The sequence below is a fragment of the Rhineura floridana genome, chromosome 6 (assembly GCF_030035675.1).
Source record: "Rhineura floridana isolate rRhiFlo1 chromosome 6, rRhiFlo1.hap2, whole genome shotgun sequence".
NCBI classification, from domain to species: Eukaryota; Metazoa; Chordata; class Lepidosauria; order Squamata; family Rhineuridae; genus Rhineura; species Rhineura floridana.
In genome coordinates this window covers 107,952,828-107,975,540 of record NC_084485.1, presented here as the reverse complement: position 1 = coordinate 107,975,540, position 22,713 = coordinate 107,952,828, and the positions used below count along the sequence as shown (strand labels likewise).

Sequence of the window (22,713 nt, the reverse complement as noted above, 5' to 3'; positions counted from 1 at the left end):
TCTGTTGAAATTATTAAAAATCAGCCATGTTCACAGAGGACCTGTAATCCTGTTACTCATCTTGCCCAATATTCTGACCTTCATCTTCTGCAGTTTAAAAGTTAAAAAAATGCCTGGCTGATTTAAAATCAATTTAATAAATTTTGCATTGAACTGAATGATAATGTTGGGCATGCTCAGTAAGAACCAATTGTCAGTGTTCTAAAAGCCAGACATAGAGCTGCTGGGCTTGCCTAATCAGGGAGCCACACCCACACGAGACTTTGATTTCACATGAGACAGTTATGGCTTCCCTCAGAGAATCCTGGGAAGTGTAGTTTGTGAAGGGTGCTGAGAGGAGACTGCTATTCTCCTGACAGAGGTCCAGTGGCCAGAGTGGTTTAACAGTCAGCCGCTCTGATTGAAGCTCTGTGAGGGGAACAGTACCTCTCCTAGCAACTCTCAGCACCTTTCACTAACTACACTTCCCAGGATTCTTTGGGAGAAACCATGACTGTCTAAAGTGAAATAAAGGTCTGGTGTGGATGTGGCCAGTGACAGCTTTGGTTTAAATTTGGGTGGGAGGCTACATGTGCCTGCTGCAGAATAAAAAGATGGGGGAAACCCTGAAAAGCAATCATACAGTTCACAATGTTTTTGTTCTGGAAAGGAAAGGGGCTTCCTCTCTACCCAGTGTCCAACCACCCAATGTCCTCCCCTCCCCCTCCTCTTCCCCTCCCCGCCCCTCCCCAGGTCAGTGTTAGACTATGTCCTGGGAGACCAAGGTTCGAGTCCCCACACAGCCATGAAGCTCACTGGGTGACTTTGGGCCAGTCTCTGCCTCTCAGCCTCAGAGGAAGGCAATGGTAAAACCACCTCTGAATACCGTTTACCATGAAAACCCTATTCATAGGGTTGCCATAAGTTGGGATCGACCTGAAGGTAGTCCATTTCCATTTTCAAACATAATTGTACAGAAATAAATTCCATTGAACTCAAAAAGTATGCAACTGATCAAACTCTCCCTCCCTTCTCCTCCCTCCTATCCCCTCCCTCTTGCCCCCTCCCTCCCCATCCCCCTCCAATCCGCTCCTTCCCCCTCCCCTCCCTCCTACTCCCTATGGTCAGTTTTACCTATCTTAAGCATGATTGCATGGGAGTAAATACCACTGAACACAATAAGCATACAAATAATCAAACCTGCTGTCCCCTGCCCCTTCCTTTGCCCCTCCCCCTCCAATCCCCTCCTTCCCCTCCCCCTCCTTTTGCTCCCCTCTCCCCTCCCTTTCTTCTTCCCTCTCCTCTCCCCTCCCCCTGCTCCTCCCCCATGGTCAGTTTTACCTATCCTATCCGTGATTACATAGGAGTAAATCCCATTGAAATCAATAAGGATGCAAATGATCAAATCTGCCTTTCCCCTTCTTCCCCTCTCCTCTCCCTCCCTCCTCCCCTCCCCTCTTCCTTCTTCCCTGTCCACTTCCTCCCTCCCTCCCGCCCCCAGTCAGTTTTACCTGTCGTCAGCACTGAACTCAATAAATATGCAAACGATCAAACCTGTCTTTCTCCTTCTCTCCCCCTCCTTCCTGCTTCCCTCCCCTCCTTCCCTCCCTCCTCCGCCTCCCCTCCCCATCCCCTGTGGTCAGTTTCACCTGTCATAAGCATGATTGCAGGGGAGTTAATCCCACTGATTTCAATAGGCATGCAAATGATCAATCCATTCTCAGCAGGCTTGCACAGGATCCCATTTCTTATTTCCCGGATTAAAAAGCAGAGAAATTCACTAATAGGCATAAAACCTTGCAGTTTAAGAAAGTACCTATAGCTCTCAGATATTTCTATCAAACTTTAAAAAGCAGGGAATTTGGGCAGCTATAGTGAATGCACCAGGGGAGCAGGAGACCTGACCTCCTCTCTGAGATATTGTACAATTTGTCAAAATGCAAACACAATTTGGGCTGGTCTTTCACAGACCAATCCACTTCCTGTGTAGCTTTGAAAAATTTAGTAACATGTGCCTCTGAGCATATGGTGAGTAGTGGCAACACCTGCAATCAGCCCAAATAACAGAAACAAGACATGTGCTGTGCTGCTCTTGTTTTAGCAGGGAGGAAGTAACATTATTAAGACAGTTGATATAGTTCAGATAGTCACTTTAAATATGTCTGATTTCCTTTGCAATTTTATGAAGTTTCCTATAGGAAATCATTTTCTTTTGCTCTGTTTTTGTGAATATGTGAAGTACAGCGACACTTTGCAAAATTTACACTAAAAAAACTCCCGAAATAATTGTGGAACAATGGCACTGAGTATTCTGCAGAATAGTCTCCAGTGGACATGAGGAGTGTCTTGGTTTACACAAGATAAAACAGTGGGAGACAAAATATATTCTAGCAATATTCTAGGTGTGCTCTATGGTTTTAATTGACTGTGCCCACTTTGCCTTAAATGAAGTGGTTGAAACATGAAAAAATGGACTGCCTTCAAGTCGATCCCGACTTATGGTGACCCTATGAATAGGGTTTTCATGGTAAGTGGTATTCAGAGGGGGTTTACCATTGCCTCCCTCTGAGGCTAGTCCTCCCCAGCTGACTAGGGCCTGCTCAGCTTGCCACAGCTGCACAAGCCAGCCCCTTCCTTGTCCGCAACTGTCAGCTGGGGGGCAACTGGGATCCTTGGGACTATGCAGCTTGCCCACGGCTGCACAGGTGGCAGGGCACGTAACCCCTGAGCCACTCCCTGTGGGGGTGATCTTTAGCTGGCCCTTTACACCCAAGTGGGGATTTGAACTCACAGACTCTGGACTCTCAGCCAGGCTCTCCTCCCCACTGTGCAGCCTGAAAACATGCATCTTGGGCAGGCTAAGTTTGTTTATTTCCAACAGCTAGAGTCATTGCTGAAGTAGCAACTTATTGTAATCAGTGTGATTTTACATCAAACTGCAGTTTCAGATTCAACTGTTAATGCACCCAAAATAGAAATAGAGCATAACCTCCAGTTTGAAACACAAAAGACTGTCTTCACATCATATGACACTGACCGATAAAAAGGCTTTGAAATTAATAAAAATAAATTTGACACAGGTTTCTAGGATGAGAGAAATAAAATTTTCTAATTAGATTCTCTGTAGAAACAATAGCAACACAGGAAAGAAGCAAAGTAAGAAGAACACCAACAAACATACAAAAATATAATTCTCCATCTTTGGAGATGGCAGGTATTGCCACCACTCACCATATGCTCAGAGGCACGTGTTACCAAATTCTTCCAAGCTACACAGGAAGTGGATTGGACTGTGAAAGACCAACCCAAATTGTGTTTGCATTTTGACAGCTTTGTAGGGCAGTCCAATATCTCAGAGAGGAGGTCAGGTCTCCTGCTCCCCTGGTGCATTCACTATAGCTGCCCAGTTTCCCTGCTTTTTAAAGTTTGATAGAAATATCTGAGGGCTATAGGTACATTCTTAAACTGCAAGGTTTTTTTGCCTATTAGTGAATTCTAGCTTGCTTAAACCAGAATAAAAGAGTGTGATCACTGCAGGTGGATACCTACCTTTAGTTGTAGTGGGATAGCTAGACATGGATATAGTGTTTAAAATAGAAATGGAAAAATTGAAAGGCATCAAGACTGTGCATATTTGGAGCAATGCACCTAGAAGACTGGCTCTTTAAAGCAATATTCTGTGTAGATGTGTGCAGGATTATAGAATGGATAGGGAAGAAGGTGTTAAAATAGATATTGTCTACAGGAACAGGAACTAATGAAAATCAAAGCACTAAAATTACAATCGGCAGCACAGATCATGTAAGAGGATGCACAGAGGAACACATGTTCCAAATATGTTTTAAAAGCCATTATTTTCAGAAAGATTTTATTAAAGCTAAAAGGATTCTGGGAAGCAAAATGTAGTTTGTGGCTAACCGCAGAGAGAGTGATGTTACACTTTTCAGCCACATCATGATACTGTGGAGATCAAGACACTTGGAAAGGTTTATTCATCACCTTTGCTGTATACTGTGTGTTCCAGGTATATCGACGGTGAAAGACACAGCAAATTATAACATAAAAGAGTATGAATGTACATAGCAATTCTCATATGGAATTTATCAGAAATGTTGTCTGAGCCAAGTAGATTTAGAGGAGAGAAAAAAGTATGTGAAAAGACAGAAATGAACTAGTTGGCAGTGGGAAAATGGTAAAGGGAAAGTGAAAGGAATATTGATAGTCTCTACAAAATAGCATAACATTACCCATATTACAGCTGGGGCTAAAATAAAAGTACAGTCAAGTGGGGAACACTTTTTTTTTTTTTTTTGCAGACAGATAAAATTTAAATTCTCCCAACCAGGACTTCCACAAATCAGTGCTTTCACGATTTTCAACTTCACATAAAGCAAACCCAGAGATTGATAAATTAAATTGTAAAAGTTTAATGGGCTCATGTGAAGTTGCCATGATTCTTTCCATTTCCAGTGAATCTGATTTCAGGTCTCCCATTTATTTCTCATCAAAATGTTTAAATGGGTTGGATATGACTAGAAGAATTATTTTGAGACTACCCCCCCCAGTTGTCGAGTGGAAATGTTAATCAAATGGAGGTACCCATATGTCCTCCAGAATATTAAAGGCTAAAAATAGTCCAGAGTCAGCAATGCAAGGCCTTTGAGCCATATCATCAGATCATTAAAGTTTTTCTCTGATGTCCCCATGTGGTGACTCGCTGGTAGGTTCCAGAAAAAAAGGTGGAGTGGAAGGAGTTTTTTTTAAAAAAATGCTTACATAGCCTTCTCTTGGTATAGATTCCTCCCAATTCCTGCTTTGGATATAATGCCAAAGGGAAATACAGTGACAGTTCCCACCTTTGGACCTAGAATCATATGGTATGCTGTCTTGGAGCACTCTTCTCAGAGAGATACATATTTAGCAAAAATATAAATACCTGCCCTAAGCACTACCTTGTTGGATTTTGCAGAGTCCAAATCATCCATTAGGACCAGAAACAGAACTTCCTTTCACCTCTTAAACAGGGTCAGTCTTCCTGAACCTAGTTTGACAAGGAGAATGTTTGGAAACCTGCCTTGTCAATTCTTTCAAAGAAACAGAAGAGTTTGCTCTTTAAGATATCCCTGTCAGTCTGAGATCTTTCACTTATGCTATATACATGATCTATTTTTTTATTCTCCCTCTCCCTACACACACACACACACACACACACAGAGAGAGAGAGAGAGAGAGAGAGAGAGAGAGAGAGAGAGAAGAATCTACCCCAGCCAATAGAAACAGAACAAATAAGAAAGCTCTCCAGTACTATTGTTGCTTTGATGGCACTTAAAGCTTTTTGGGGGGGGGAAACAGTGTGGGAGAAAAGGAGCCCTTTAAGCCTCTCATTCAGGAAATAGAAGACGGGAGAAAAATCAGCAGAACCTAGACAAGGTTAATAAAGAGTTCATCAGATTCAGTACTAAATTGCCTGCTCTTAAGGCCATCTCCATCTCAAGACAGTGAGGCCAAGAATACCCTTTTTCATTATTTCTATGAAAACAGTGGAAAGAAGGGGGGGGGACAGAAAAAGAAAAAAGAATTAGAAGACGCATGTAATCAATCTTGTCCTTTACAAAATCCAGTAGTTCTTCAGGCCTGCCAAATACTGTGTCTTTCAGGGCAACAGACAGGCAATGCCTATTAAATGTGTTTTTTCTACTCCAAAGAAATGGGGTCAGTGAAAGATTCTTCTAACTTTAATATACTATAGATTTAATGAAAGCCAATGGCTATTTTAAGGTTTCATGAAGGGATTATATATATATATATATATATATATATATATATATATATATATATATATGTATCTCAAAGAGGAGTTGCGGACACCCATTCCCATTACTGCAGAGCTTCCATTGTCTCTTTTATCTGTATCACCAAGCCAACTCTTACAAACTTTCACAGATTGTTAGACCTATAAATGAGGCTTAGTCACTAAGAAAGCTTGGTCCTGACACACTCAACGTTCATGGTTTAAAATAAGACTGATACACTACAATGCCTTTCTTTTTATTAAGGTGCTCTAATTATACCGAATTCTTTTGACAAAGACACAATTTTCTCAGTAGTTGATCATGATAAAAAGTATTCATTAGATTTCAAGTCTTAACAGCAAAAGCACAAAATTACACTGGTTCTTACCTTGAGTAACATGATATATGGTACATCTTTCCTTAGCTTAATTGTCTCTGGCTGCTTGCATACTATACTTTAAAACACATGACTTCCCACAAAGAAACCTGGGAACTGTAGTTTGTTAAGGGTGCCAGGAATTGTAGCTCTGTGGGAGTAAACTGTAGTTCCCAGAACTCTTTGGGGGGAAGGCATGTGCTTTAAATGTATGGTGTCTACACAGCCTCTCTGAGGAATGTTTGGTCTGTGAATTTCACCAAATATGTCTGTAAAGGAGAATGTTTCCCCAGAATATTTATCAAACTTTTCATAAATGCCAATTACAATTTTTCCTCTCCATGGGCAAAGGGGAAACATTCTGGACATCATCAAATCCATATGGTTGTCCATGTCAAGCCAAAGTATACAATCTTAACCATGGTCCTCAGCTCAGAAGTAGGGGTGACTGCTGGGGGCTGCAGACTCTAGATAGGGGAGACTCCTCCACTTACTCATCAAGCCTGCTACTAGATTCCCTTGTTACATACCAGTCATCTCACACTTTGTCCTTTCTTTCCTGGCTCCATTTAGACCAGGGATGAGCAGCCTGCAGCTCTAGGCCTGATTTCATGCAGCTCTCAACCTAATGTCAATAGCTCTCTAAAAGTGATCACTTCAGACCTTTCACAAAAATCATCTGTCCCTTCTCTGGCATCTGGCTGGATTGGGGGGCGGAGGAAGAGGGAGAGAAATGGGAGGGGGTCAGAAATGGAGAAAAAGATGGGCAACCTGCTCTCCTAGGCCTAGTTTTAGTCAGGGGCCAGGAGTCAGGTTCCTCTTCAGGTGATGGAGTTGAGGACATTGAACCAGAAGTGGAAGGGGATGCATGGCCAGCCCAAGAAGTGTTGCTACTAGATGAGCGTTTGGGGTCAGTGCTTCTCTGGTCTGAGGATTTAGCACTATCATCCATTGCAGAAGACCTAGCAAGACCAAAGGCTTCCTCATTCTGTTGTAATAGAAGACTACTAGAGAGAACAGGCCCTCTTTCATTAAAGCAGCACCTTCTAGGGTGGGTGGTGCTAACAATTAGGAAGAGGAGGAGGATGCTACTATATAGGGCTCAGTCTCAGTTTGTTCCTTGCTGAAGCAATATTGGAGCTCCGTGGCGCAGAGTGGTAAGCGGCGGTAATGCAGCCGAATTCGTTCGATTCCAACGAAAGGAGGAAGTAGAATCTCTGGTAAAAGGGGTCGAGATCCACTCAGCCTTCCATCCATCCGTGGTTGGTAAAATGAGTACCCGGCATATGCTGGGGGGTAAAGAAAAGGCCGGGGACAGAACTGGCAATCCCACCCCATATATATGGTTTGCCTAGTAAAAGTCGCAAGATGTCACCCTAAGAGTCGGAAACGACTCGCACTACAAGTGCGGGGACACCTTTACCTTTTTATGCTCTTAGAGGCTAGCCCAAGTCCTGCCTTGTCTCACCACACCACAGAGCAGGACAACTTTATGCTGTCCTCAAGAGCCCTGTACAAGTGATTAGTTCAGACCTTGGACAAAAGTTATTTGTCCCTTCTTTACAGCCTGCTGGGCAGAGTGGGAGAGAAAGAGAGGAGGATGTCACATCAGATCAGAAAGAGAGAACAAACAGTGCCTCTGCCAATTTTTGTCTCTGGCCCTTTGTGCTGCTGGTTTCAGCCCAACTCAGTTGGCATGCAGCCCTTGAGAAATCACCCTCAAAAGAATGTAGCCCTCAACAGATACTTTTCCTACTCCTTCTTGAGGCACTCAGCTTGAATGTTTCAGATATTCATCTCTAAGACCTGCTCCAGTCTTAAACCCATAGCAGACTATTGCAAAAAAAGAGAAGCAGCATTTCTTTTTTGTTTCTGCTGTTTTCTTGAGAAAGTGAACAAGGTAAACATAAAAATGTACATGGAATTGAAAACATTTGTTTAGTCATAAAGGAGCATAATGTGCAGCTGATGGAGTGGGGTGCACATTGCTTGGATAGGTAATGCATTTGTGACGTTCTTCTGTTTCTGTTTTTCCATAGCTTCCCTCTTGATGCTAGTGCTTCAGATTTAACCTAGGGGAAACTTGCTGAATTGCTCACTCTAAATATGATAAATACAGTATAGGATAGAAATGCCTTGAAAGTGGCAAACTGCTTCAATAGGTGGAATATGCAGACATGAAAACCTGTTGGCTGACAGTAGATATCACAAAAGATCCCTTGGGTGATTTCTTTTCAAAAGCTGATATAAAGTAAATTCACACCCCATTTTTTGAGCATGGGTAAAAAAATAATAATGCATGGGTAGTGTTGTGAATGGAATTGGCAAGTTTAAATAGGTTCAAATGCAGGAGTGAGTTTCTGGTTCCATGTTTATTGCATGATGCCTGACAATTTACAGTAAATGTTCATGTGCCATTAAAACAGAAGGCACAATGGCACATCATCAGTCTACCTTTTGCACCTAGATTCAAAAAGTAAAATATGAATCAGCCCTCTTTTCAGAATACAGATAGCTGAGAACTGGAAACTAGTACACCGGGAAATTAGAAGGTAGCTTATATCTAGTTGGAGAACAAAATTGAAACAGTTTTCGACAGTTCTGGTATTAGAAGTGCAGCCTACTTATGAGCAGCCAGCACTGTTGCAAGAAATGTCGGACATCATCATGCCTCAATGACTTGTGAGAATCCTTAGCAGGTGCTTCTTGGGGAGATAAGTATTCAAAAGGCTAGACATCAGATATTCTTGCTTTTATAACACATGCTCCTTCCCAATGTCACCTTTTAAAATTAATGTGTGAAGTGATTAACGGCGCATGCAGAAGTTTGATTTGCAATCTATTTACTCATGACTTCCCTCTAGAGAAGAGCTGGGAACATTAGGTTAGTGATGCATTTTGTATTTTGCAGTTTTTCTGCAGAATATCTTAAAGACACGTTTTTACAGAAAGCAAGGATAGTGATCACATACTAATATGGTGTCATTGGGACTTATATGGACAGCATCTCACAACATTTTATACAACAACAAACACTTAACACAATTCCTACTTTCATTGCCTGTCAGGTGCAGGAATCCTAGTCCTGAATTGTTCAGAAATGGGTTATTCAAAAGCTTAATGACAGGCTTTCCACCTCATTTGATTAATGAACTGTAATTAGCACAAAAGGCAGTGGTTGAGGAAGCAGATTTGGGTCTCCTGACACTGATCCTGCTTCAGCTGTGCCAGCCATTAGTCAAGTCTGAAGCAGAAGCTCATGTTTTTAGAAGGCTTCCATCAATATGCCTGTAAGCATTGCACATGTATGTTATCTGCACTTATATGTGCAAATCTTGATATCCATACAGATAACTTGTATGTGCAGTTTGGTTTTTATTTGCAAATGCCCTCATCCTAACTGTGGAAGTAAATTCCAAAGATTTAAATGAAAACTGCTTGCATTATAATTAAAACCACAACAACCACAGCTTCAGTATACATTTCTTGACTCCAAACTGCCTGCTTTTGCATTTAGGTGACTATGCTTAAGAAGTGCTACAGAAAAGCAGGAGGAAACTCAGTCAAATGGACCATATACCAGCAACTTAATGGGTTATTGAGGGGGCAGTGGAAGGTGCTAAGCTAAGCCAGTGGAGGCTAGTGACCACAGATCCAGCACCCTGGACAGCTTCTCGAAAATTCAGACTAAAATCCAGAGCACATTCACTGCCCCGCTGACATTGGAGCCCCCAGCCTCTACTAAGCAAAGCCCTGCAACACAAATGCATTTCCTTTCTCTACCACCCAGTGTCCCAGATGCAGCACTGATGCTTCCATAGCATCTTTCACTTGTTCCTTTTTTTGCCTATCAAACTGTAAAGTACACCCATGCTTATTCTTTCATCTTCTCTTTCCACCTTTCCCAGCTGCTGCCAACTGATGTAAGTCTTTCCCACTGCCTTTTAGACAATGGTAATGTTAAAGGGAGAAGATAGACAAACAGAGAGGAGGAGGAACAAATAACCTAAAGTAAGAGCCTAAAAGGGGAGGAAGGGAAGGACCTGTCTGTTACGCAAATTTGATGACAGGCCGAATTTGACCAGACTAATAAGGAATTAAACCAACCCTCCAATCACTTCCTAAATATTCTCATAACCTTACTCCATTATACTGATACACAGATCATAAGTTGGCTGCAGCATACAAGTTCATGGTAGAGCAGATAAACGGGGTTTTTTTCCCCTCAGCTACTAGGGTATAGTAAATGGGTTTGGATGTGCTGGATCTGACAAATATTATTGTTATTCTGAAAAATATACATCTCAGGTGTCAAAGGCCAGGGTAAAGATGTGTCTCTTCAGCATTGACCAAAAACTGTATAATGAAGGTGGTGATGTACCTCTGTGGGAAGAGAGTTCCATAAATTAGGGGCTGCCACAGAGAATGCGCTTTCCCAGGCCACCACTCCCCTAAGCTTCTGAAGACAGTGGAGCTACCAAGAGTGCCCCATCTGCTGATAATAACATCTGAGAATGTCTGTAGGGAAAGAGGTATTCTTTTAGATACTTTGGGCCTAGGTTGCTTAGGACTTTAAACACTAATGTGTTCACCTTGAATTGGGCTGGGAATATACCAGGAGGAATAAGCTATTAGTGGGTGCTAGCTACAATAGCTACGTTATGTCTCCACTGTATGCCTCTGAATACCAGTTGCTGAGAATCACAGAGAATGCTGTTACACTCAGCTCCTGCTTGCAGGCTTCCAATGGACATCTGGTTGGCCACTGTGAGAACAGAATGCTGGACTAGATCGGCATTTGGCCTGATTGAGTAGTCTCTTATGTTCTTGTACTCTGTGGGTACAGGAACCCAAAAGGCTACTGTCTGTTGTCACAGCTACATAAACTAAAAATACAGGACGCTCTCTGTTGATCCCCAAAACTTGACCAGATAAATCTAGTTCCTTTCTTTGACAAAAGAACTACTGGCACTGGAATTTTTCAGACCAGCTAAACGTTATTGTAATCGTTGAACCTGTTGTAGATTAGTAGCCTTAGATAATGACAAAGAGTTGTTATAGAGACGTTCGACACTGCAATTTGTTTTAAGTATACATTTATACAATAACTGGATCATTTGGGTCTTAGTCACTCCTGTATATATGGCAAATTGATAATGTATCTGATACCATATTTAGTATTTGCCATCCTGGGGAACTTTTTGAAGGAAAGGTGGGATAGAAATTTAATAATAACAAAAAAATAAAATGATACAAGAAAGTGTTCACAGCAAACATATGCAGCCATGACCCAAAGCACCACAGGTCTCTGATGCACATATGGAGTTTCTATTAAGCAAATGCTTATTTTCCCATTCACTGCAATCTTAGACAGCAACTAATTTCATGTGCAAAGAATTACTCCCACTACAGTAAATCGGGTAACTCTTGTGAATGCAGGAGTTATGTGTGTGAACTAGAACCTCTGTATCTGGCTAAAAACATTATAACTGTAAAATCCTTGTCCCTTGAAAATTTTGTCAGCAAAGGATTTCTCATATCCTCATTATTATAATATATTTAGCGCTTGTCCAGCACATGTGTATTCAGAAGTAAGTCTCACTGGGCAGTATTCAACTAAATAGTTGCACAAGTGCAAGGAATACCACTAGCACAATGGGAGTTGCCCCCTCTCCTCTAACATTCCCCCACACCATCCCCAAATCTCTGGAGGGTTAGGGGGAAACCCCAAACAGATTTAGAGGGGTGCATGGGGGGGAGAGGGAGAATGTTCCATTGTACAGGGAGAAATTCTTGTGCTGATGGAATGATCTTCTTAATGCTGGGTTGAGCACAACCCACTGTATTCAACAGCTTTTATTTCTAGGAAAGCATACTTTCCTACAAAATGCTTTACGCTTTTTATTGTGTTTGTTTATTTTAGTTGATTCAACCGAATGGCTATAAGGAGAAAAAAAGTATTTTAGAGCAGTGGCATTTTTAAAAGTATAAATTTTCACTTGGATTTTTTGTAAAGAATCAAATAGTATTTTTTAAAAAAATATATAATTGCAGAAATCACATCAAAATACAAAAAAGAAACCAAGGTTTCCTTGAAAACAATACCTTTTGGTTTTATTTCAGTAAATGACTATAATTAAAGCAAATAACCTAAGCAGGTTGAGGGCTGTTCTAATGATGATCACCTGCACTCCCACTGAGTTAATAAATTAGGATGAATTAATTACTTCCAAAATTATCTCAAGCATGACAGACAGTTGATGTCTTTCAAATTAGGTATTAATTATTACAATGAAACTCATGAAAAAAACTGTGAAGTTGTTTTAAGATCTATGCAGACTACTTATAGTCAGTGGGCTATTGCATCTCCCCATTACAATGGCCAGAGCCTGCTCAAACTCTTCCAACCGCATGGGATGGTTGACATCTACAGGGATCTGTAAAGCTGCTTAGCAGCAAACAGATCACCTCCCCTCTACCCTCTTCCCAAACAATAAGGGATCTGGGCAGGCTCTAGGAAGTTTGTAAACGACTGATGCCTTCTAGTTATCAGCGGATAATTATCAGTAATCCGTCTCACCTTTTATAAAGTATAGGGACCTAGAGTTTCCTTTGCTCTGTAGCAGGGATGGGGAACTGGATCTGGTTGGTGGGCCAAATCCTTATCCTCCGCCGATGGGCCAAGTACTGTATGACATATGGGAAGGGCTGCCCAACCTGTCAATCACTGATGGCACAAAGTTACCCACATGTCAATAACAATGACATCAGGTGAGCCATTTTTGCCTGTACAGTTTGAAATCAAACCTCCAATCTTTATGTGTCTTCCTTTCCAACAGGGTAGCATTGGCACTGCCACTCCTGAATGATGTTTTTCTGCCTGCCTCTGTTCCCACTTATGTCTTCTTTAGTCACATGCTTTGAGAGGCTGGGAAATGAACCATTTAAATAACTTTTTTTTCCACTGGCAGTTTCATTGAAAGTTTCTCTCCTGCCCTGGAATTTCGCCATCCTGGCTATGAAAACTCACACTCTTAACAGCCAGATACTTAATCCCTTATGTTGGAACTTTCCAGGCATCCTCAGAAACGACAGGTGCTCATCACAGTATACTGTATACTGAAGTATACTGAAGCCAAGAGCTTGGACCTTGTTTGCACTTAAGGAGAAACTTTGGATCGTGGAGGAAAACATGTGGCCCTTATTTTTCTGGACATTGACAGAATGTGCAGTTTCATTTTAGTCTCAAATGTGATAATCTGCTGTCTGGTTGTTTGAAAATGGACACACAGATGCTTTGAAGAGGAAATATGCGTTCCGTTTTGAAAATACCTCAGTCTTCAGTTCAGTGATCTAATTTCGGCAGTTCACTATTGTATGTTACAATGGACTTGAAAGATAAAAAAAGAAATGTACCTGTTCAAGTCACGATGTATAATCGGCTGGGTGAGATTGTGAAGATACTCCATACCTTTGGCTACATCTACTGCAATTATTAATTTTGATTGCAAGTCAAGATTCCTGCAATGGTAAGAGATCATATGTTAGTCAAACTGGAGAGAGGTGAGAAGAATTTGCCAAACTTCCTGATTATTAACATAAACCTGATTGTTAAAATCAAGTTGTTTCAAAGTAGTTTAAATTAATAAATTATCTCAAGATGGAATAACTTGGAAATAGCTTTGTTCTGAATTGAAACTGGATTAGTCATTACTTTGGCTACTATTTTCCATTTCCTTCTTATCCACTGCTTATCAGAAGGGCTTTTGCTGGAAGAATGAGGGAGTGGAGCAGGTCTCAGCATATACCCCCATATATACACTTGGACACTTCCCTCTGTTCTCATTGTACACACTACTGTGATTATATTTATGACTACTGTATTAATGTAATATATGTATTGCTGTTCATAAAAAAGTCCCAGAGTGGTTTACACAATGGATCATTAAAGTACAATAATAAAATTAAGACCCACCAATATATTCTGTAATATATTCTGTATAGCAGCAAAAGAAACAAATCACCCAACTGTATGACTGCAGAAAACCAAACAGTCCCTTTGGCAAAAGGTCTTACAAAGACCCTAAAGCCAATTGTTGTAGAAGCATAAAGTGGCAGATTTGCTGCTATCACAGAGTAATAAAACTGAAAGGGACCATATGGTGAACCATGTCCATCTATCAGAGCTTGGAAAAGTTACTTTTTTGAACTACAACTCCCATCAGCCCAGTCCAGTGGCCATGCTGGCTGGGCTGATGGGAGTTGTAGTTCAAAAAAGTAACTTTTCCAAGCTCTGCATCTACTATGCATCAGCCTCCTATATATTCACTCATATAATCCAAACCACAGTGCATCACAAATAGAAAGAAAGAGCAAATAGCGGTGTCTCATAATCAATAGCTTCATGTGACTCATGTATGCTATATACTACAGGAAAAGGTCAGTGGTTTTAATATAGAGAGAGACAGAAAAGCACTGAGAGGGCAAAATGCACGGAACTGTGTTTGCTCACTGAACATTCCCTTAAGGCACCTCATGATCTGCCTTCTTGTAGTACTACAACTGAGGAACCCCAAATAATAATAATCCTGTTGCTCTTTTTGGCCAGGCTAAAAGCCACCTGTGCTTTTGGTCACCTGCATTTTGCAGGTGAGGGCCTCCTGCAGATATCATCTGTCTGTTCCACACAACGTAAGAAGCAGACCTTTAGTGTTGTGACACCAACACTGTAGAATTCCTTCCCCTTAAATATTAGATAGGCACCATCTCTGTTATCTCTGTGGCACCTACTGAAGACATTCCTCTTTCAACAAGCCTTTTAAGTAGAAACCTTATCCCAGTCTGTGCCTGTTTTTGAATTGCTTTTTAAGATTTTTTCTTAAAAATTCAAAATATTTTGTTAAGATGTTTTATTTTTTAAATGTTTTGTTTTTGAGATGTTTTAAGATGTTTTTAATGTTTTCTCCTTTGTTTACATCTGGACTCCTCAGATGAAGGGCAGGATAGAAGTTTAATAAATAAATAAATAAATATAAATAAATAAATAAATAAAAACAGAGATATTGCTCAACCACTATTCAAGCTTTGGGGACAGAGATATGATCAGAGCAGGAAAGGAGATGCTTATTTTTGTGTCATAATTTTCTGAAAACTATGCTTTGCCCTCCACTACAATCTCAAGAGTCCTTACAAGTTAATTAACTCACCAAGGCATCCTGGTGGGAAAATGCAGCTAGCTGGTAAGAATGGTAGTCATTCCACTTACCCTGTGGAATTCCCTCCCCTTGAATATTAGGCAGGCACCATCTCTGCTATCTTTTCAGCACCTTTTGAAGACTTTCCTCTTTCAACAAGCCTTTTAAAGTTGAGACCTATCCCAGTCTGTGTCTGTGTTAGAATTGCTTGTTAATATGCTTTTTTAATAATATGTTTTTAACCCTTTTTTAAAAGATGTTTTTAAAGCTTTTAAAAAAATGTTTTTGCTGTTTTGTTTTAATGTATTTTAAGGTCCGTTTTATGATGTTTTAAAATGTTTTTAGCATTTCTGTTTGCGGCCCTGGGCTTCTGCTGGGAGGAAGGGCGGGATATAAATCAAATAATAAATAAATAAATTGCACTAAGTGAAACTGTGAGTACATCATGCTTACTGTCATATACATATCTGACTGCAAAAGGTACATTCCCTTGATGTAAATGTTGTAGGAATGAAACCTAGATTTGGACCATTTCTCTACCTCATTGTTCTCTGTGGACAACACAGTTCTGAAACACTGAATAATTTTCTCCAAAACAACAGACATAGCAGAATAGGGGAAAATTCAGTTCTGTTTGCATTTTGATGAGAAACTGCCTAATTCACACTTCTCAAACCAATATGTGAACCAAAATATAGACATCCTTTGAAATTTGCACTTATCTGAATTTTGCGATGCAATTCTCCAACCAGCCAATGTGTATAAGAATGTATATATTATGGGCAAGTGTGCATAAAATGCATATATTCATGAAAATAATATACAAAATGCATTATATAATGGACAATACTTGCAAAATGTGACATTAGTCAAAACTGCATTCAAAAATGTGTGTATATGGAGAACTTCACACTAAAATGCTGGTGAATTTTTTATATGGATTTTAAAAATAAATAAACCATAAATTGCTTCAGAAATGTGGAGAACTGAATTTAAGTTTGGAAAAATGAGAAACTGAAATTGACAGATTTCTCCATTCCTAGATGTCAGTCAGTTTACCTTTTTTGTTCATGCAGCAGGGAGAAGAGAGATCCTCCAGATATATATTGTGTAACTATTGCAAACTGACTTGGGTCATCCAGGCAAGCACCAACAAATTGGATGACACAGGGGTGATTGAGTCGGCACAGGATGGAAACTTCACGGCAAAACATGTCAACATCGGATTTGGAGCAGTAGGTGTTGGCTCGGTAACTAGTTAGCAGCACAAGAAAAATAATCAGAAGTAGCTTCAGGAATGTGACTTTTAATTAGTAAAGAAGAAATTTTGCTAACATTTACCGTTTTATTGCCACTATTTTATTTCTGCATCTTCCCTTATATACTTTTCCAAACGATCCTACAGGGAATTAAATTAAATAAGAACACAGCAACAGGTAAAAAAATCATTTTCTAAAATGGAACCTTTTCCACTTCCTTTTACCTGAACCAATAATTTCATGGAACTCGATTTCAGACAGCTGGAGGTGAAAATGGGATGGCAAACCAGCACGGAGGAGGAGAACATCTGCCTTTTCTGCAAAAGAAAATGTTCTGTTTGTAAAATGCAGTGTACACACACACACACACACACCAAATTTAACAAAAAACAATCCCACCACATTAATGGCATCTTTTCCCACTATGAATTGCTGTACTGGTATTTTTGTTCCTTTTTGTTTCAATAAAACCTCAATAATAAATACAGATTTGCAACATTCTGACTGCCTTACAGCTTTTTGGTTTTAGAAGCTTATCACTAAAGAACACTGTTCCCTATGCATATTCTCTCTGGATCATGTAATGGTTGCAGAAAATCCTTTATACAAGGAATTAGTTCTTTCTCTTATCTGTCTAACAGTGGCTAGTGAGGTTGTGTGTTTCAGTGCCATTCCAATATACAGTTAAATGACTCTTGGAATTGGATTTGATACACAACTGAATCTGAAGACTAACTTGTTCATCCACGTGCTCTACTATAACAGGTTTATCAAAACATTTCTCAACAGAACATTTGAATATGCCTTCTGATTACATGGATAGAATTCTTGATGCACCCAAAACTTGTAAGTGGGAAGAAAATTCTAAGGGAAGTGTGTGAAAAGAACCATCAAGGAGCAACTGAGTTCTGCCTCAAACCTACAATTATTTTTTGTAAAGATTTTTTAATTGAGGTCTTTAAATGTGATAGCCCTTAGCTTTGTATTCCTATCATAACTTTTAATTTTTGTTAAGAAAAAAAAGTCATCTCAGTAGTGCCTTAATGTGTCATCTTGCATAATGTCTCAATTTAGTTTGTATTTCTGCAGGACTCATGAAATACTACAGTAATTATAGTTAGAGAGTTTTATACAGAGTTTTCTGTAAGGCTGCAATCCTACACACACTGAGACTTTAATCTGAGGAGACATCCATAGGACTGGGCTGCATGGCAACTCCCCAGCAACTTATACATTCTCCCAATTTATACATTGTGAGATGTGTAAACAGAAGACACTAATAAAGAAAAAGTTTAATCTATGCTCTTCTTAGGATGAAAAAATGCTAAGCAAGGTCTTAAACAATGTGGTAGAAATTGCTGCTGTCTTTGATCCCCGTGCATACTCTCCCTCATTCCAAATTCTCATTGCTTCCTGTGTATTTCACCTGGGCTGTAAAAACATTAGTTGCAATAACAAAGCATTTCCATTAGCCACACTTGGAGGGGCAACAGGTTGAGCTCCCAATCAGTTGCAAAATCTCTTTGAAGCTGAATTTTTTTAAAAAATGCATCCAAGCTGCTCCCACCAGGTTTTATCGTAAAAAAAAGGGTGGGATTTGAGTAGCCTCCGTTTTCAGAAGAGAGAGGTGGAGACACACTGGAACAGGCAGAACAGTGTGTGTGTTTCTACCCTTGCAACTCTTGAGATTAGGTCAGGACTAAACTTTAAGGAGGGAAAATGCTGCCAATTCTCAACAGTGCCATGGATGTACAGTTTGGGGTTGCCACCTTCCCCCCCCCCGACAGGGCTCCTGTGACACAGCAGTTTAATAACAGGCAAAAATCTGGCAGGTGAAACTTTTCCAGGTATGGAGATGAAGTGATAGGAACAGCATCGCCTGTCAAATTTCTTCATATTAGGCAAGCTTTCAAAAGCATGGGAGTCTTGACAGAAAAAAAAGAGGAAAAAACAGGCAAACCTAGCGTGAAGGGAACCAGGGTAGACACAGAGAAAGGTAAGATGCCCATGCCCAGCAGTTGTGCCATCAGCTTAGACATTCTTGTGGATGCCCAGAATAGACAAACCAGTCCCACCTATGGGATGGGAAGAAATTGAATTATACAAGATTCAATCTGACTTTTGCAAGAATTTGGCCCATCTTTATTTAATGTGTTTTGTAATGAGATATAAAATATGGGCTTCCTTAGCTATTAAAAATACCTTTTGTCATGCTTTTAATCTTCCCTAAAGGAGATGGAACTGACACATACGATCCATCTGAAATAGAAAAAGAGAAGGAAGCTTACAGATGTTCAAAACAAATATGTAGTGGTTTATACGCTGTTTTAAAAAAACTAACAAATCATGTTATATCCTAGGATTATTATACCCTTGTGTTTAGAAAAGCAATGATCTAACTTCATTAATATGAATGTGGAAATTTCATGTAGTTGCATTAATGCTAAGGAAACGTCATCGTTTCATTCATAATTTCAGCTTTAGACCCCAGGAATACTTTCCAAGCTGGTTTATATGTATGTCCTGGAAGTAAGGGCTGGCTATATTTTTTTCAATCTGTATTAGTATTGTGCTAAACTGAAAACTCTGGAACTTCCTGTACTCTGAGGTCTGTGGAGCAGTGGCATGTGAGAGGGCCTTTTCTGTGGTGGAATTCCCTCCCTTCCGAGGTTTGACTGGCCCTGTCATTGTATGTCTTTCACCAGCAGATCAAGAAGTGCCTCTTGCAGAGATTCAGGCACCAATTGAATGAAAAATCTTGGATGCAGGAGGTACCATTTCAGTTCTAGGAGTTAAGGGATGAAGTGTTCAAAGAGATTTGAAAGATGACATAGCAAGATTCATAGCTCTGCTTTTAGTTATACACAAGATTAAATGGGAGAAATGCAGGGCATTTTAAGAATGTTTATGGTGGTTGCTTTTTAATCATAATAACCAGAAATGTGAGGAATAATCATGTATGATTGAAAACACAGGAGGAAGGGCAGTCCATCCACTCTCCCAATTATATGGCTATGCTGAAATCAGCTAGTCCACTGATTTCTTGAGAACTAGACTTTCACCCAATCCTGTTATTGCATTATACATTAACTTAGCAAACTCCATATTCCACCTTCAGTAAAACAGAGGTTTATTTGCTTTATACTGTGGTGTTGCCTGAGTAATGCTTTGTGCACAGTTTCTTGTAAGCCTCCCATACAGTTCATACTGGCAAATGTTCTTCATATGCCTTGTCATTTGCCAGTTGAATAGCTGGTCAGAAAAAATAATCCTTGGAATTAAGAAACTAAAGGCATTGGAGGCAGTGGGAGATGTCTTAGGATGAATATACACTCTTATTTTTATTTTTATTTGAGGTATATATTATTGATTTCAATAAACCTAACTTCAAATAAAAGGTTTAGGACTGGAGTCAATGTGCAAGTAATCAAAAAGACATCAAAGGAAAGCAAACACAAAGAGAATGCTTGAACAACAAATCAAACATGCAGGAAGGGATCTTTCTTTATTACATGCAACATGGAATTACAACTTTTTTTAGGATAAAAGGAATTTTTAAAAGAAAAACGGAAAGCATCTTGAAAAATACAGTAATGACATGGTTCAATGCAATGAAATGTATTGTTCGGCATAGACTCTGACCTATAACCCATTGTCATTATGATATGATGAGGGAAGCTCAACTCCAAATTGATTTCCTAGGTTCACGGCCCAAACATATGCAGATATTTGCTGGTTTAACCACATAATTTGTAATGGTACAAGGAGGGGAATGCCCCTGTAATTAACAGCTAGTTCTTGTGGCATTATCCGCTATTGCTGGAAATGATGTATGTGTGGAGGGAGGGAAGATGCTCATTCTGGAAGACAGTCTAGGAACTAGAGTCTAATCCTTTAAGCTGAGGACTTCTCCCCTGACCTCTCTTCTCCCCTCTCTACTGGCCAGACCTCTTTTGTAGCCCCTCCCTAAGGATTGGTCTCACCCATCTCTCTGTCTTCTGTCCCACCTGGTTCCTGTTTGGGTCCCTAAGAGGCTGATCAGGTTCCATAGTGAACAACTGCCTCTGCTGTCCCTATCCAGGCTCCATGCTGTTAACCCTTCAGGGCTCTCCACACAAGCTAGTCTCACATCCATCTAGTAGGCTGAAAAAAAATCTATTATATTACATTCTTAACAGTGCAAAGTGAACAAGCTTGACAATACTATACCTCCTCCAGGTTGGGAATATTCATTACAAGGGGACTCATCTTGGGGTCTTTTGTAATGCTTCAGAAGTGTGACAATAGCATCATGTCCTGAAATATGCCAGTTGTAATAATAAGCAAACAACAGTAACAAAATGGTAGAATATGTCATAGCTCAGCCCCAAGTCTTACTGTGCTACCAGGTTGCCACCAAATCACAGCAAAAAATGAGGCTTATTGACCACCGCATGTATCCATCACCAAATATCAAGGTGCATTGCTGGACAAGGAAAGTTATGCTAGGTTTTGAGAGCACCAAAAATCTATGAACAAAATTGGATGAGTCTGTATACCATGGCACTAATAAGTTAGATATACCAACTTTAACTCTATCCCCCCTGTAATCTGTCCTCACCTTTTGTCAATATTCAATCACTGTTCAAAGCCTAGTTTACCCATTTATCATAACGTAATATGCTATTTGCCGTAATAAACGGGGAACCACTGCAATCCAAAAATTTTATTGTCTTGAAAAAATAAACTCACAATATCAACTAGCAATCCAAACCTGAAAACACAGATATGTGTGATAAAGGAATAGATTTATGTAAATATAGTTAATTTCTATTGGGTCTTTATCTTATCTTTCAGCAAATGACATCAGATTACGATATGGATTTTAATATATTTGTACAGATATACTGAGAGAAATTGCTCTCTCAAGTATGGTTGTTTATGACTTCAGAATGAGCAGAGGTTTAAGTGGGTTCATGCACATTTTCATGAAAAAAACATCCCCTAGCTCAGCAACAGATGAGCACAAAAGAAATAGCTTCCGAGAACTGACAGTTTTCTAGTTGAGTTTGGAGGACAAAGAGAAGCAGAACATGAATTTGAGCTGTTGCCAGGGCAGATCTGTGAAATGTGTAACACACAGTACAGCAAAGCCGAAACCACAGAGATATGCAGTTTCTTTGAAGAATTTCTGCAGGAAATCAAGGATGGCTATCTATCTTTCAAGGGAGCTTATGCCGCTTGCTGCCCATCACAGTAGAACCAGAGTTTGCTTCCACATAAAATCAATAGCAGTCCCTGACTTCCTAATGGACTTCATGGATAACTGCATTCTAATGATGTCTGTGATACCTTGTTCAGTGATAACAGGGGAGAGGGAGAAGGAATTTAGCCCTAAAGTCTATACTGCGTTTTTCTGAACTGGGGTATACAATGATGGATTTTTTATTTTATTGGAACTGAAGAAGGTCGGAATTGAATTTTTGTGGAATAAAAGCTTTGGTTAGCTTGTAAGCATTTCTGAGAGCCTAAATCCCATACTTGGTATTCCTCATTCTAACAGTGTCAGAAATTGACATATAAAAGAGACAGGCATTGTGAGCATGCCTGGACTGAGCTGGCTTGTTTTTCTTATGCTGCCCTATCCTTTCCAGTCTGTAGTGCTGTGTACAAGTTGCAAAGCCCAAAATGGCAATACCTTTCTCATAGGCCCACATCAAGCAGGTCTGTTCATCTTTCTCGCCACTCGATCTGCTGGGATCACAGGCTACTAGATTCATATCAGCTCCATTGTCCAGTAAAAATTGGACAAGACGGATGTGGCCATGATAGCAAGCAGAATGCAACCCTAGAAAATTAAAGGGGTGGGGGTAACAAGAATGGCTGTAAGCAAGGTTTTCATAACAGTATAAAAACACTTATAGTAGAACAATAAAACTCTCTCAAACAGGCACCTTAGAACTCATGCTTTCTCTGTTCCTGATATAATATGTTCTTGGTATCGAGTACCTACAGAAGATGTATAAATTCCAGATGCATCCTGGATGATGCATTTCCCTATAGGGGAAGATAGGCAGTTACTGCTTCAGCAATTATTATTTATTCAATATACACCTCCCTCTTCCTCCTTCAGG

At 40.0% G+C, this 22,713-nt stretch overlaps 1 protein-coding gene across 1 annotated transcript in view; it reads right to left on the bottom strand.

The window, feature by feature from the left end:
• Nucleotides 1-22,713, bottom strand: part of TNNI3K (TNNI3 interacting kinase) — a 273,974-nt gene that overhangs the window by 168,071 nt on the left and 83,190 nt on the right. The window contains exons 12-18 of the mRNA XM_061633422.1: nt 22,278-22,427; nt 20,810-20,896; nt 18,803-18,859; nt 16,825-16,917; nt 16,683-16,740; nt 16,401-16,595; nt 13,564-13,668 (exon numbers count right to left, since the gene is read on the bottom strand). Of these exons, the coding sequence (XP_061489406.1) occupies nt 13,564-13,668; nt 16,401-16,595; nt 16,683-16,740; nt 16,825-16,917; nt 18,803-18,859; nt 20,810-20,896; nt 22,278-22,427 (745 nt within the window). The remainder of the gene's footprint in view (nt 1-13,563; nt 13,669-16,400; nt 16,596-16,682; nt 16,741-16,824; nt 16,918-18,802; nt 18,860-20,809; nt 20,897-22,277; nt 22,428-22,713) is intronic.